Source organism: Schistocerca americana, chromosome 5 (assembly GCF_021461395.2).
Source record: "Schistocerca americana isolate TAMUIC-IGC-003095 chromosome 5, iqSchAmer2.1, whole genome shotgun sequence".
In the NCBI taxonomy this organism is placed as follows: domain Eukaryota; kingdom Metazoa; phylum Arthropoda; class Insecta; order Orthoptera; family Acrididae; genus Schistocerca; species Schistocerca americana.
Window position 1 is genome coordinate 560762630 of NC_060123.1, and position 16337 is coordinate 560778966.

A 16337-nucleotide genomic window follows, 5' to 3' on the forward strand; every position below is an offset into this window, starting at 1 on the left:
CTCTCCTCTCCTCTCCTCTCCTCTCCTCCTCCTCTCCTCTCCTCTCCTCTCCTCTCCTCTCCTCTCCTCTCCTCTCCTCTCCTCTCCTCTCCTCTCCTCTCCTCTCCTCTCCTCTCCTCTCCTCTCCTCTCCTCTCCTCTCCTCTCCTCTCCTCTCCTCCTCTCCTCTCCTCTCCTCTCCTCTCCTCTCTCTCCTCTCCTCTCCTCTCCTCTCCTCTCCTCTCCTCTCCTCTCCTCTCCTCTCCTCTCCTCCCCTCCCCTCGCCTCCCCTCCCCCTCCCCTCCCCTTTCCTCTCCTCTCCCCTCCCACCTAGTGTAATGATATTTGTGGCTGATGTAGCTCACTTGTGCTACTTAAAAATTCAGCATGGTAGAAACAGGTCAGTTAAAATGGTGGAATCAGCGTTTATATGTCTACTGCTATATTGGATAAGGCCAGTTGTGCTATCTGAAAATGTTTGAAATTCAAGATGGTGGAAATATATCGGATAAAGTGGTGGAGCTGGTGTTTCAAATCTACTTCTATCATTTATTCCTAAATAGTTACGCAGCGGCATGTGTGCTGGAGTTGTGCATGAGTGCTGGAGCAAGGAGTAACCACCCATCAACCGCGTGGGCTGGGAGTCTCTGACTGGGGGCCCACCTCGAGCTCCAGTTCACCTGACGACTGGCCACGGTAATAGTGGTAGTGGTGGACATGCCACTGCACCTGTCTGACTGTAGTCGAGCACAAGGACAATTTTGTTGGACTATCTACATCTGCGTAATGAACGAAGTTGACCTGAAAGGATGAACTACACCTGCATATTTTCCCACATTACCATCTAAACTGAAAAGAAAAATCAGAACTCTGTTTTTTCCCTGCAGCCATCTGAGCTGAAAAGAAGGAAGGTACACTGGATGATGACCATGCCTGTTGCATGTGTCATTGTAGGGGTGCATCAAAAATAGTGAGGTGGGTCCCTGAAGTGTCTAATTGAGCCAGATTGTGCTCTTGGGGCATATGGTAATCAGGTCCCGCAGGCTGTGACAGATCGCTCGGTCCTACAGTGCTGAACTTATTTTACATTACATCTAGATATGTACTCCACAAGTCACACTGCGGCGTGTACCGTAAGGTACTTCGTGTACCACTGTTACTTGCCCTTTTTCCAGTTGCAGTAGTGAATGGTTTGCGTGAAAAACAATTGATGGTAAGCCTCCATGTTGGATAGGATCTCTCTAATTTTGCCCTCTATGTCTTTTCTCGTGACGGATGTAGGAGGAAGAAATATATTGGTTGACTCTGCTAGGAATGTAAGCTCTAAGAACTTTAACAGTAATTCACAGCGTGATGCAGAGCGCTTCTCTTTCAGCGTCTACCACTACAGTTGGCTGGGCATCTCCACGATGCTTATGCGTTTACTAGGTGAATCAGTAACGAAAAGTGCTGTTCTGCTTTGGGTCTTCTCTACTTCCTCTATCAATCTTGTGGTACAGATCCCAAACTGACGAGCAGTATTCAAGTAATGGTCAAAGAAGGGTTTTTTAAGTTACCTCCTTTGTTGGTGGAGTATATTTAGTGAATATTCTTCCAATAAGTCTCAGTCTGGCACCTGTCTTAAATACAATTAGTTTTTTGTGGACGTTCCACTTTAAATCTCTTTGTACACATGTTTCTTGATTTTTTATTGATGTAACTGCTTTCAGTGATTGTTCTGCAATCCGGTAATCACATAGTAACAGGTCTTTACGCCTATCTTTATGCCCATTTACGCACATATGTTCCATTTGTTTGTTATGAGGGCCAATTGCCACTCCTTGCACCGAACGTCGATCCTCTAATACTTTGCATGTCATCCTGCATTTCGCTTCGGTTTTCTAGAATTGCGGCTTCTCTGTACACAACGACACGATCTGTAAAAAGGCTCATGGAACGTGTATGGTGGGGCGTTTAGACCTGTTTTTCTTTCCTTTTTTGTCTCGAAAGGGGACATCCAATGACACCAAACTCGACCTTCCTGCCCCATCCCCAAGGGTCGGGAGGGGGTCAGCGTAAAAATCTTCAGTAGGAACCCCAATTTTTATAGTTGATTCGGATTCTCCTGAAAAGAAACCTAACTTTTGTGTGGAACAACCTTATCGTTGCGTCATGGATGGCGCTCGACAAAAATCAAAATAGGTTACAAACCGCTGAAAACTGATAGGAGAATGTTCGATATGTTAACCACTGTCTGCGATACACTTTGTACCATTCAAATAACCGTCTATAATGCACGGACGGCGAACAGGCGTCGCAGTCTGTGGTCAGACTCTCGCCGTAGGTACACCGCCTCTAGCCGCCAGGATGCAGTTCCATTGCGTCGAGCGCGGCTGTGGCTGTACTACAACCGACGGACAAGGAAACGGCGGCGCGAAGCGGTCGCGGTTCACTTTTCTCCAAACGTTCGAACCGCAAACATCTCTCCCTACGTATGCACCGATGCTGACATTTGCAGATAGAGTGGCTGTCGTTCCTTCGCATTTTCCCTCGAGTTAGTGTGTAGAAGGAGGTCGTCGACGGTACGCGAACCTGTTCCCTGAGAGGAATATTTCTTCTGCAGCGACATTCCGGAGTATTATCCAATTATTTACTGCAACTGCAATTGTTCATCCACACGTAGAATCTAACCACAGCCTGCGACGAACGAAAATGGCGCAGTGAATATTTCAGCTGTAGCTGCTGCTTATCCTCACAATAGTTTGCGGCAAAGGTGCACAAATTTCGGGCACCGTCATTTCTCTAACTATAGTGCAGCAAGTTTACACAGAGTAAGTCGATTCTATTAAGCTGCCATTATCAAATACTAGTCAAAAATTCCATATGGATCACTGTCATGTAAGCAGCAAATTTCGTGGTGCAGCAATGTAGTGCACCTGAACTCCGAGCTCCCACATCACACATCCAGGTTTTCCACAGTTTCAGCTGGTACAATGCGCACCAGCGTATCCTGTTAGCGTCGAGGTCATTGGAGACAGAGTACAAGATCAGACAGCTTCAACGATTAGGAGAGAAATTGGCTGTGCCCTTTCAAACGAACAAGCCCAGCTTTTGCCTGGAGTGATTTAGGGAAATCAGGGAAAGCCTGAATTTGGATGGCAGGACCCAATTTGAACCGTCGTCCTCCCAACTGCGGGTCCAGTGTGCTAAACACTGCATCACCTCACTCGGTAGCAGAGGGGAGAGGGGGGGGGGGAGTAACAGAGTGACATTCATGAGGGGGAGGAGTAGAGGGTAAGTGACCTTTAGGCGTAAAATGTGAACTAGATGGCGAAGAATAGGGGAAGAGGGAAAGAGTGGCTTCTGTCTGTGCTGGACACTACCTTCATCCACTACTTACATCTAGGTACATAGATTTACATATACACTCTGCAAGCCACAGCACAGTTCAGCACTGCACGTGGGAGGAACACTGGAAGAAAGTCATGGTGTAGGAGACGGAAGGTGGATTTCACCCTTTTCACTTGCTTCTCAGAACTATAGGCATTATCTTGCATTTGTCCACATGTAAAGAAAGCTGTGATTCACTACACAAGAGGAAATGCTGTTCAAGTCTTTCTGCATTTCCTTAAGATCATCTACGTACGATTCCTTCCAGCAGAGAAAAGCATGTTCAGCGGACAATCTTACAGTGCTCCTCATCTTATGTGTTAAATCGTTTATCTATATTGAGAACATGAACATCAACAAAAGCAAAACGAGAATAATTTAATGTAGTCGAATTAAATCGAGTGATGCTGTGGGAATTAGATTAGGGAATGAGACGCTTAAAGTAGTAAAGGAGTTTGCTATTTGGGGAGCAAAATGACTGATGATGGTCGAAATAGAGAGGATATAAAATGTAGACTGGCAATGGCAAGCATTTCTGAAGACGAGAAATTTGTTAACATCGAGTATGGATTTAAGTGTCAGGAAGTCGTTTCTGAAAGTATTTGTATGAAGTGTAACCATGTATGGAAGTGAAACATGGACGATAAATAGTTTATACAAGAAGAGAATAGAAGCTTTCGAAATGTGGTGCTACAGAAGAGTGCTGAAGATTAGATGGGTAGATCACATAACTAATGAGGAGATATTGAATAGAATTGGAGAGAAGAGAAATTTGTGGCACAACTTGACTAGAAGAACGGATCGATTGGTAGGGCATATACTGAGGCATCAAGGGATCACCAATTTAGTATTGGAGGGCAGCGTGGAGGGTAAAAATAGCAGGGGGAGACCAAGAGATGAATACACTAAACAGATTCAGAAGGATGTAGGTTGCAGTAGGTACTGCCAGATGAAAAAGCTTGCACAGGATAGAGCAGCGTGGAGAGCTGCATCCAACCAGTCTCTGGACTGAAGACCACAACAGCAACAACAACAACAACATACTGAGAATATCGGAGGTCCTATTACGCTTTCTTGGGTCATACTCTTTTTTTAAAATTATTTCTGAAGAACTTTCTCCGTCTAGTACAACATACTACGTTCTATTGATCAAATATTTCTCGAACCAGTGACATATACCAAGGTGACAAAAGTCATGGGATACCTCTTAATATCGTGTCTGAGCTCCTTTCGCCCGGCGTAGTGCAGCAACTCGACGTGGCATGGACTCAACAGGTCGTCGGAAGTCCCCTGCAAAAATACTGATCCATGCTGCATCTTTAGCCATCCGTAATTTCATCCGTGTTGCTGATGCACGATTTGGTGCATGAACAGATCTCTCGATCATGTCCCGTAAATATTCGATGAGGTTCATGTCGAGCTATCTGGAATGTCCAGAATGTTCTTCGAACCAGTCACGAGCTATGTGGAGCATTTTCATCCGTAAAAATTTCGTCGTTGTCTGGGAAAGTGGAGTCTGTGAGTGGTTGCAAATGGTCTCCAAGTAGCTGAACGTAAGCATTTCCAGTCGATGATTGGTTCAGATGAACAGAAGAACCAGTCCATTCCATGTAAACACAGCCACCACTGACTTGCACAGCGCCTTGTTGACAATTGGATCTATGGGTTTTTGGGGTCAATGCCATTCTCGAACCCTACCATCAGCTCTTACCAACTGAATTCTGGACTCAACTGACCAGGCCAAGGGGTCTAGGGTCCAATGGACGTGGTCACGAGCTCAGGAGAGGCGCTCCAGGCAATGCCATGCTGTTACCAAAGATACTCGCATCGGTCGTCTGCTGCCATAGCCCATTAAAGCCAAATTTCGACACACTATCCTATCAGGTATGTTCGTCCTACGTACCACATTGATTTCTGCGGTTATTTGACGAATTGTTGCTAGTCTGGGAATTTGGAAATTTGTGGTAAGGTCTTATGGGACCAAACTGCTGAGGTTGTCGGTCCCTAAGCTTACGCACTACTTAATATAACTTAAGCTAACTTACACTAAGGACAACACATACACACCCATGCCCGAGGGAGGACTCGAACCTCCGACGGGGGGAACCGCACGGGTCGTGACAAGGCGTCTCAGACCGCGCGGCTACCCCGCCTGGCTGTGTTGATTGTCTATTAACACTGACAACTCTATTCAAACGGCGCTGCTCTCAGTCGTTAAGCGAATGCCGTTGGCCACTGTGTTGTACGTGATGAAGAGAGGTAATGCCTGAAATTTGGTCTTCTCGGCGTACTCTTGACACTGTAGATCTCGGAACACTGAATTCCCTAAATATTTCCGAAATTGAATGTTCCACGTGTCTAGTTCCAATTACCATTCGGCGTTCAAATTTCTGTTGATTCCCATCGTGTGTCCACAATCACGTCGGAATCATTTTCACACGAATCACCTGAGTACAAATGACAGCTCCGTCGATGCACTACCCTTTTATACCTTGTTTACGTGATACTACTGCCATTTGTATATGTGCATATCGCTATTCGATGGCTTTTGTCAATGTATTTGCGAAGGTACTCCGTATGATTGTATGTTGGTTAGTAGTCAGCCATGTGGTGCAGTGTGGGACGCCTTTCGAAAATCTAGGAAGGCGGGATCTACCTGTTCATCTGCATCTATCGTTTACGAGAAGTCGTATATGCACAAAGCTAGCTGTGTGTTCAATGGACTTACCTAAATGTTGTCAGTAGTTTGGGATTGATGGCGCTTATAAGGAAACTGATTGTGGCCCGCACGTTAGCCTCGAAGACGCGGCGCCCCCACTGCCTGAAGGGGTCGTCAGGGTTGCGCTGACAGTCCACCTCGATGCCGAAGGCGACGGAAGCGATGACGTCAGTGGCGTAGCGGGCGGCCACCTCGCGCATCTCCACCACCTCCCCTGCGTCCGCCGGCCCCTGCAGCACTTCTGCCATCTCACGGCCGCACGCCGCCATCGTCTGGAAAATCAATCTAAAGCTGCTCAGTATGCTCCCCTGTCCTCGTTTCGATCGTTTTGGTCTTCTCGCTTTTACGTAAAGGACGATCACAATTTCTTGAACGATTCCATAAAGCTGCGCAGAACTGCTTCAATACGGACTTTGTAGTTGTATACAGATTTTATATGGCGATTCACAGAGATGCTTATGTTATCATTCGTGATAAATAAAGGGTGAGTCTGTAATGTTTGCAAATGTAACATTAATGGGACATCACGTGTAAAATTTCCTCTGAGCGACGTCAGCTAAGCAGTGATACATGTTTGTGTAATTGCATTTTGTGGGTTTGCTCTATCTGTTTCGTATCCATAACGAGAAACGACAAAGTTATTCGAGTCGGTTATGGGCGTCACTTCGTTAGATGTAGCTGGGCAATACTGCAGTCCGACCTGTGGCCAGCGAGCTCATACGAAGTTGGAAGACATTGTCGTGCTATTCCTTTGATTAAAATTGAAATAAAATTTAAACACGTTGTAAATGCTGCTGTATCTGAGCCAGTGAGAAAATCATTAGAAGTTGTTCTCTGTAAAATAACTTCATCCTATGAAACTTCCTGGTAGATTAAAACTGTGTGCCGGCCGAGACTCGAACTCGGGACCCTTGCAATGGTCCCGAGTTCGAGTCTCGGTCCGAAATGGTTCTGAGCACTATGGGACTTAACATCTATGGTCATCAGTCCCCTAGAACTTAGAACAACTTAAACCTAACTAACCTAAGGACGGCACACAACACCCAGTCATCACGAGGCAGAGAAAATCCCTGACCCCGCCAGGAATCGAACATGGGAACCCGGGCGTGGGAAGCGAGAACACTACCGCACGACCACGAGCTGCGGACGTGTCTCGGTCCGGCACACAGTTTTAATCGCACAGGAAGTTTCATATCAGCGCACACTCCCTCCGCTGCAGAGTGAAAATCTCATTCTGGAAACATCCCTCAGGCTGTGGCTAAGCCATGTATCCGCAATATCCTTTCTTTCGGGAGTGCTAGTTCTGCAAGGTTCGCAGAAGAGCTTCTGTAAAGTTTGGAAGGTAGGAGGCGAGGTACTAGCAGAAGTACAGCTGTGAGGACGGGGCATGAGTCGTGCTTGGGTAGCTCAGTTGGTAGAGCACTTGCCCGCGGAAGGCAAAGATCCCGAGTTCGAGTCTCGGTCCGGCACACAGTTTTAATCTGCCAGGAAGTTTCATATCAGCGCACACTCCGCTGCAGAGTGAAAATATCATTCCGGAAACTTCGTGCTACGACGGGTAATGATTGAAGATGGGTTTTGAAGAGAACTAATGTGGAGATTCGAAGCACTGAGTACATGTAATGAGAAACATATTGTTTCGAAAGGCATAGAAGGTTAATTTTCACAAGGCGGAAGATCAGTCTGAAGTTTTAAGAGACGATTCTCATACTGACATCTTACAGGAGATACGAACATTCTTAAGCACGAGTTATTACGAGCGCGAAACATAAAACAACATCTCTGACTTTATCGAATGTTCTTTACTTGTTTTTGCCGGCCGAAGTGGCCGTGCGGTTAAAGGCGCTGCAGTCTGGAACCGCAAGACCGCTACGGTCGCAGGTTCGAATCCTGCCTCGGGCATGGATGTTTGTGATGTCCTTAGGTTGGTTAGGTTTAACTAGTTCTAAGTTCTAGGGGACTAATGACCTCAGCAGTTGAGTCCCATAGTGCTCAGAGCCATTTTTTTTACTTGTTTTTGGATATTTTCCTGGCTATGAAAGGTTTCAGTGACGTGTTACGGGTATAATGATTCAAATGTTTCAAATGGCTCTGAGCACAATGGGACGTAACATCTGTGGTCATCAGTCCCCTAGAACTTAGAACTACTTAAACCTAACTAACCTAAAGACATCACATACATCCATGCCCGAGGCAGGATTCGAATCTGCGACCGTAGCGGTCACGCGTTCCAGACTGAAGCGCCTAAACCGCACGGCCACGGGTATAATGACTCAACGTCAGTCTCTTCATGTGTGTTGTCACGTAATAACATACATAGCTACGAAATCAGTCATCGAAGTTTTGGCGTTGCTACTTTTATGTGGCTTCAGTAAAAGGATCTGATGATAGCTTCAGATTTCAGATTAGGTACTAGTAAGGATTCATAGTCAAATAGCACAGACGAACATTGAAGAGCATTAATAACTATTTATGAAGATGTGTTGGTGACTCACAACGTCATCACTGTCTAACTTTGTCACATAAATAAATTTTTAAGCGATTATAAGAAATGATAAAGCAGACACTGTAACCTCCCCACCGTAATTTATAAGGAATAAATGAAAAGACAATACTTAATACAAATGGGAGCCGAGTGTAACCTCCCCACAAAAATTTGAAAGAAAGAAACACGACAATATTTAATTAGGGATACTAATGGACATTGCTGTAAGCGTAACCTGCCCACAATGAAATGTACTGACAATGGCAACAAAAATGTGAAATACGCAATCTGACTCGAATGTAAATCCTTCAAAAAAAAAAAATTAAAGTCCATTCAGTGATAAGGAAATTCAATTAAACCGAAACATCGGTCTTTGGCCCTGTGTAAAACAATCAGAGTTAAAGTCTTACCTCAGAATAAATGGATGTCACATTTCTGCTCTTGTTGTTGCGCACCGCTTGGAGGAACTGCATTGCAAATACTAATATTCTCTTTTTTTTTGTGATTCTAGTGAAATTTTTCTTCAAAAGAAGTGGAATGAAATGGGAAGTGCAACGAAATCTTTAGTTCAATAAAAAATTAAATTTTTGAAAAAATGCTTTTGAAATAAAAATTATTATTGGGGGACTTGTTGGACAATAATTACAATAAATAAAATTTTTCATTATCTAATGATTATATTAATTAACAGTATACCTTATTCACCATCTTGACCAGTGTTGCCGACCGCCTACATCACCCGCACTGGACTGCTACTACTGACCGACCGCTCTGCATGACGACTATCAGCGTACTGCACACGACGACTACCGACAGAGTACTGCTCTCAACTAGACAGAGCTACAGACTCGCAACGACTACTGACCGACTCGCAACGACTACTGACCGACTCGCAACACTCGCGCGGTCAAGCGCATACTCTCTGGTCACAGATGCTACAATGCCTCGCCATCGCTGCTGCGTTACATACGTGTTTCATAACCCTCCACTGGGGGGGCAAAAATTTGGCAGCGATGGTGAGTCATTTGGACTTGCCAATCGCGGCAAAATTTTTAATTAACTAATAAACTTCTACAATTTACAGAATAATTAGATGTAGTACATAAAGTAAATGTTGTGCACACGCACTAAGTACAAGATATATCAGACAAAGACAAAATGTGAGTACAAAACATAGTAACAAATCAGAAAAATGTATATACAAATTATTTGACAGATAACAAAGTGCACAGGCACTGAAAAAATTCTTTAGCATATTCAGAACAAATAAACAGACTGGCAAAAAATATTATGTTGACAAGTGACATGAGTGCACATGCACTGCAGTTGAGAACATATCCGTAATTGATGAAATGTATGTACAATTAGTAACAAATGGCATAAGTGCATTCGCATTAAAGTATTGAATATACAGAATAGTAGAAAACATATTGAAAAATGAGATAAGTGTACAGGCACTGAAGTTCAGTAGAAAACATATTAACACATAACAGAAGTGCACATGCACTGTAGTTCAGAACATATCATAAAAATAAAAGTGTATATACAATATAAAAGACAAGAGTGTACATATACTGTACTTCAGAACAAATCGAAAAATGTCTTTAGCATTTTCGCAATAAATAAACATAATGACAAAACATCATGTCGACCAGTGCCATAAGTGTACTCGCACTGGAGTTCAACAAATCGAAAAATGTATAACCTATGAACATAAATGATGTTACCAAAAAAAAATTTTTTTTTTTTTTTATGTGACAAGAATCAGGATAGGAAAGGGAAGGATTGCATCATGGTTGTAGCACTTTAGATTGCACACAGCTGTTCTGAAAGTCCATATCTTTCCACAGTAGTACAACACCAAGTGACACAACTTGAAGTTCCTTTCCCATCAGAATTTATCAGTGTAGCCAAGACACTGAACTGTCGTAGTAATGTTCCATATTTTCATTTTGGCAGTACATTAGGTACACCAAACAGTGCGACCATAATAACGTCTTCATCGCTCACGGTGGTGGACAGCATGTCGTGTCAACACCACTCTCTTACAAGGCACACCCACGTAGAATTAGTGCAAAACCAAAGATAGTGCTCCATGATCACTAGGATAAACAGGACAAATGGACATTGCAGTAATTCAGGGTAGTCAGCTTATGAGGTGAAGGACATCAAGTCACATAATATTGACAATTACAGTCTTCATTGATACTTTGTGGCATTCATAGCCCAGTTATTGAACATTTCTGTACCAAGTATGTAGTATTACAGAAAAATGTTCATTAATTATTGTTTTACATAGAATCAGTAGCCTTCTTTTCCTGGTTACAAAGCATTATGAAATAATCGCATTCTTTTCAGTTACAGAGTGTAATTAAGAATCATTAACCTTCTCCTAATTACAGTTAATTAATCATTTGTCATTCCAATAATAATCATTAGCCTTTTCCTAATTACAGTTAATTAATCATTTGTCGTTAATTAATCATTTGTCTAATTACAGTTAATTAATCATTCGTCGTTAATTAATCATTTGTCTAATTACAGTTAATTAATCATTTGTCGTTAATTAATCATTTGTCATTCCAATAGTAAGAATTATTAGTCTTCTCCTAATTACAAAGCATTATTAAACAGTACCATAGTTAATTAATTATGTGTCATTCCAATCTATTAAGAATCACTAGCTGGTATCATGGGTAATCGTATTACAATAAACAGTGGCGGTCCTTGGCCAGTTACAAAGTATATTTAGTATGACAGAATAATGTTCATCAGAAGTCTTAGTTGAAAAGGAGAGTCAATTATTGGCCTAGCATTAACATAATACATTGAGTGATACAAATTATTGGCACTCATTGGCCATTAACCAAAACATGAAAACTCAACATGGGAAAAAAAGGGCTAATTAATGGCATAATTAATAACAATTCTTCAAGTGACATTAATTATTGGCACTCAGTGGCCAGCAAGTATTGAATAGAATCATCATTCAGTATTATTCAGATTATTACGAAGTCATTATTAAAAATCAGTTAATTACAGTCATAGCATTAATAATCACAGGCATTATAAGTAGTCTCATTACAATAAACAGTGTTTCTCCTTCAGTAGTATTCAGATCATTACAAAGTCATTATTAAAATCAGTTAATTAGTCATAGCATTAGTAATCATAGGCATTATAAGTAGTCTCATTACAATAAACAGTGGCAGTTATTAACTAGTGACAAAGCATTATTTTAAATATATACTTTTTTTTTGTCTCATTAAGAAGTCATTACTCAAGTGACATACTATTCAGAGCTAATCAGTATTATTCAGAATTTTCTCAAACTGGTATCACTATTTGGGACTGGTAATACATTTTTCTGTTAGCAATGCATTGCGTTGAGATCGATAATTAATTGCTGAGGCATAACACTATTTGCTTTTGACCTATTGCTGCAAATGAGGATAGGTAACGTCATTCGTCATGAGTCAGCTGTAGCAAGGTTATGTAACAAGGCAGTATATGTGATCACATTTATAAATGATAAACACAAATGGGTAAAAAATAAAAATGCAAGTACTAGAACAGGTATAATAAGTAACAGGTTTAGTAAGTATCATGAAAAGCTTCTCCTGGAAAAAATACAAAATGGATTATTGACCTGAAAGAAGAAACGCACACTATGCTGAAAAGTAGTGAACTTCGAATTAACAGGTAGTGAAATGTGTATAAATTGTGTTCCATAGCTGTCCTTTCCAAAACTTTCTGTCACCCTATTATGCAATGTAACACCTGCTGTCAAAGCAAACTGCAACAAATACTTAAATAACTACGTAGCATAAATACATAACTTCAACATTATCCTCATCTGCAAAGAAAACTTCATTATCCATATCATCATAACTTCACTATTATCATCACCTGTAAAGACAAACTTCATTATTCATAACAGCATATTCTTCATCATTATTCGTCAGCATTCATTATCATCTGCAAAAAATCACTTTATTACCCATTATACAACTATTCCTTATCTCTAGCATATTTCATCACTAAAACTAAGATGTGTAGTTCAGTCTGACAGCCCGCATCAATCACCTTGTATTCTGAAAGAAAAAATTAGTTAAGACTGCTATTCTGTGATGAGTATTGTATATTCTTGTTAATGCCTGTTAATCCTGATCCATTTACTCTTCCTCATAAAGTTATTGCATCTCCTTTCGTTTATTCCGTAGGTGAAATTCCCATTTCTGTTGAATTTATTTCTTACACGTATCATTTCTTTCTGAAATTGATGAACAAAGATTAATGTCTTGCATTTAAATCCTATACCCACTAAATAATGACTGGTTTATGGTGACATAATTAACCATACAGCATAACATGACAGAAAACGTAATGTGTCAAAGACATTGACAGTGTTCAGATGCAAAATGTACACAGAATAATACAATGCAGCAGCAAAAATGTAAAACAGTCATGATGTTGACATGTCATAAGGCAAAAAAAAAAAAAAAAATGTCAAAGTCAACTGGTGCGTGTTATATCTTAACTATTTCACACTGCATACAAACAAATCTGGAATACAATCGTACATAAAAAGACAAATGTGACGTTCGTTGTGTTCAGCTTGTATGTAGTGTAATTAATCAAGGCGAGAATTAAATACTTTAATGGAGAGAGAATTTGATAAAATTACTACGTCATTACATACAATTGCATAATTATTCATAAAATACGTAAGTTCGTCTGGAAAAACATGCACGGTCTGATGTGTAACGACAAGAAAAGCGACCTGCTAACCTTACCTTGCCGGGCACTTGCCAAGAAAAAATACGATAATCATCAGTAATTAGTCAGGTGAAATAATTGCATTAGTAAATGGCATCATAGTGTGTTGAATCATACAGTGGTTTCACTCAATAAACGGTTTAATGTTTGAGATATGGTGATTGCCTTTCGATTTTCTGGTTCTCAAAGTTTCGACGTGTACAACATTGGGGTGAGGGATGCTGCGAATCCGATATGGACCTGCGTATAGAAGTTCAAATTTACTGCACTTACCTTTTAATTTACTGGATAAATAGTGTGTACGTACTAGTATCTTCTGTCCAACGTGAAAGTCACGGCGTGTACAAACCTGTTTTTGCTGTCTTCTCCGGCGCTCTGCGGCACGTTTGATGTTGTTCAGCGCAATGTCAATTATTTCGTGGTGTCGTAATCGACGAGATGTAGGAAATGTTATTAATTCTTTAATTTTGTTAGGTGGTTCAGCATTTTTCAGTATAACAGACGGAGATAGCATAGTGGATTCATTTGGAATGGAATTAATTACATCTTGGAATGAGAATATGTGTGTGTCCCAATCAATATGTCTTTTGTGGCAGTATATTCGGCACAGTTTACCAATTTCTTTCATTAATCTTTCACAAGGGTTCGAAGAAGCGTGGTACTTGGATATGTAGATCGGAGAAATGTTTCTGGCTCGTAACATGCGTGTCCATACGCTACTACGAAATTGAGATCCATTGTCAGAAATTACTTTCATTACATGCCCTACATGAGATAGAAAATGTTTTACAAATGCTTTCGAAACAGTTTTAGCAGTAGCTTTGCGTAATGGAGTGAAAGTAACAAATTTTGAAGTAAGCTCAACAGCGACAAAGATGTAGCAAAAACCTCTGTTAATTCTCGGAATCGGACCAAAAATATCTACTGCGGCCATGTGTCTTAATTTAACAGGTATAATGGGATATAACGGAGGAATATGTGAAGTGGTGTCTGATTTAGCTTTCTGGCAAATTTTACAAGACGCTAAAACTCGTCGTATACGTTTTTCCATGTTGGTAAAATAACAGTTCTGTCTCAGTATAAGAAAACATTTTCTTGCTCCGTAATGTGCGTAGCTTAAATGAGTGTACCAAATTAATTTATTAACCAGTTCGTCAGGTATGCATAATAACCAATTGTTGCTGTCAGGATGAGAGCGGCGAAACAAAATGTCATTTCGTACAGTGTAGTGGTTCCTAATCGTAACATTATTCTTATCTTGCCAAAGCTGTTTAATTTCTTTCCACACATTGTCTTTATTTTGCTCCTTTGCTATGTCCTGTAATGACGATGAAATAAAGTTTTCAAATGCAACTTGCTGAATGTACATGACACTGAAATTTGTTTTGCAGAAGTTCGTTGCTACGTCTTGCTGATTGTTGCCGAGAGAACGCGATAGCGCGTCTGCTACAACATTTTGCGTGCCGGGAATGTGAACAATCGTAAAATTAAATTCCTGTAAATAAAGTTTCCATCTACTTAACCTGTCGTGAGTGAATTTAGCCGAAAGTAAAAATTGTATCGCTCTGTGATCTGTGTAAACAGTGGTATGTCTGCCATAAAGAAAATGCCGAAATCTCGTAAAAGCCCATACAACACATAAGGTTTCAAGTTCTGTAACAGAATAATTTCGTTCAGCGGGTGACAAAATGCGGCTTGCAAATGCGATGTTTTTAATTACTGTAGAACCATTTTCTTCGATTTCCTGGAAAATATGTACGCCTAAAGCGGTGTTAGAACTGTCGGTGGCAATGGAAAAATTTCTGGTAAGATCTGGGTGCGATAAAAGTGGAGCATTCAACAAAGCATGTTACAAATAACATTCTCGTGAGCAAAATTCTGCGTGTCAAAAGTAATGTTTGCGTTACTGTAATATGCAATCTGTGCTGTATCTGGTTAAAATCTATCGTACGTGTTATTATTTACGGGAGAATGTTGTGGCATATCCACTATATGAATTGTTCTGTTATTTCTTACTGACGTGTTACGCTATGGATGACACCTATTGTCTGTTTCATTCATCATTATTTGTTGTTGCTGATATTGTTGCTGCTCACAGGATCGACTGTTATTAAATGTACGCTGAAAATTGTGCTCGTTATTTTTACGTCTGTCATGATAGTAATTTCTATACGGCGCATTGCGATACGAGTTGAAATAGAGTGTTGTCTGTACGTAGTTATTTCTTTGCTGCCATGCGTTACTATTTGTTGGGGCTTGGACTATACGTGCACGCGGCGAAACATTAAAGTTTGGTTGACCTTGTAGACTGCATTGTTGGTTAGGTATGCTAAGCGGTTGACTTTCATGCTAAAACGTCTATTGTTACCAAAAAATGCGTTTGCTGTTAATTTTACACATACTGTTGATTACGATTTTTATCTGTTATTTAAGTTCTCGTGATTCTGGAGTGCCTAATGAAAATTGTCACATTCGCTAAAAATTTGTCACATCGGGTTTTCTTTACATATTCTTAATCCTAGATAGAGCAATAGTTAAAGAGCAGTTTTGATAGATATAAAGGATAGTAGAAGAGAAGGCAGCAGTGCAGAAAACTAAAGATGAAACAGCACTACTACAGCTCGGGGCCCTATGCTCGCTACGGCACATATTCATTAAAGCGTAATGAATCCCCTGAGGTCTATTACGCACTGCAAATAAATTTTAGCTTTTGCGTTGCAAGCAATAGCGGTAAAATTCCAAAAGTAAATCGCTGTATTCTTGCTAACTCCAGTTTCTGCATAATAGGCAATGCTGTTGTAAATACAAAAATAAATTGTCGCATCTGGTTCAAAGCTAGTTTCTGCATTACAGGTAATAGCGGTGAATGTACAAAGATAAATTGTCGTATACAGTGCAAAGCGTGTACCTGTACGCTGTCATTATTAAATTCCTTAGATTTTCTTACAAATGCAAATTGCTTATAATTAACGTTCTCGTCATTGAATTTGATAACACGTTCAGGTTT

At 40.8% G+C, this 16337-nt stretch overlaps 1 protein-coding gene across 1 annotated transcript in view; it reads right to left on the reverse strand.

Moving 5' to 3' along the window:
* Positions 1 to 16337, reverse strand: part of LOC124615593 (cytochrome P450 6k1-like) — a gene marked incomplete in the record, with an annotated part of 133097 nt that overhangs the window by 58148 nt on the left and 58612 nt on the right. Inside the window, 1 exon segment of the mRNA XM_047143578.1 lies at positions 6097 to 6338. Coding sequence (XP_046999534.1) covers positions 6097 to 6338 — 242 coding nt within the window.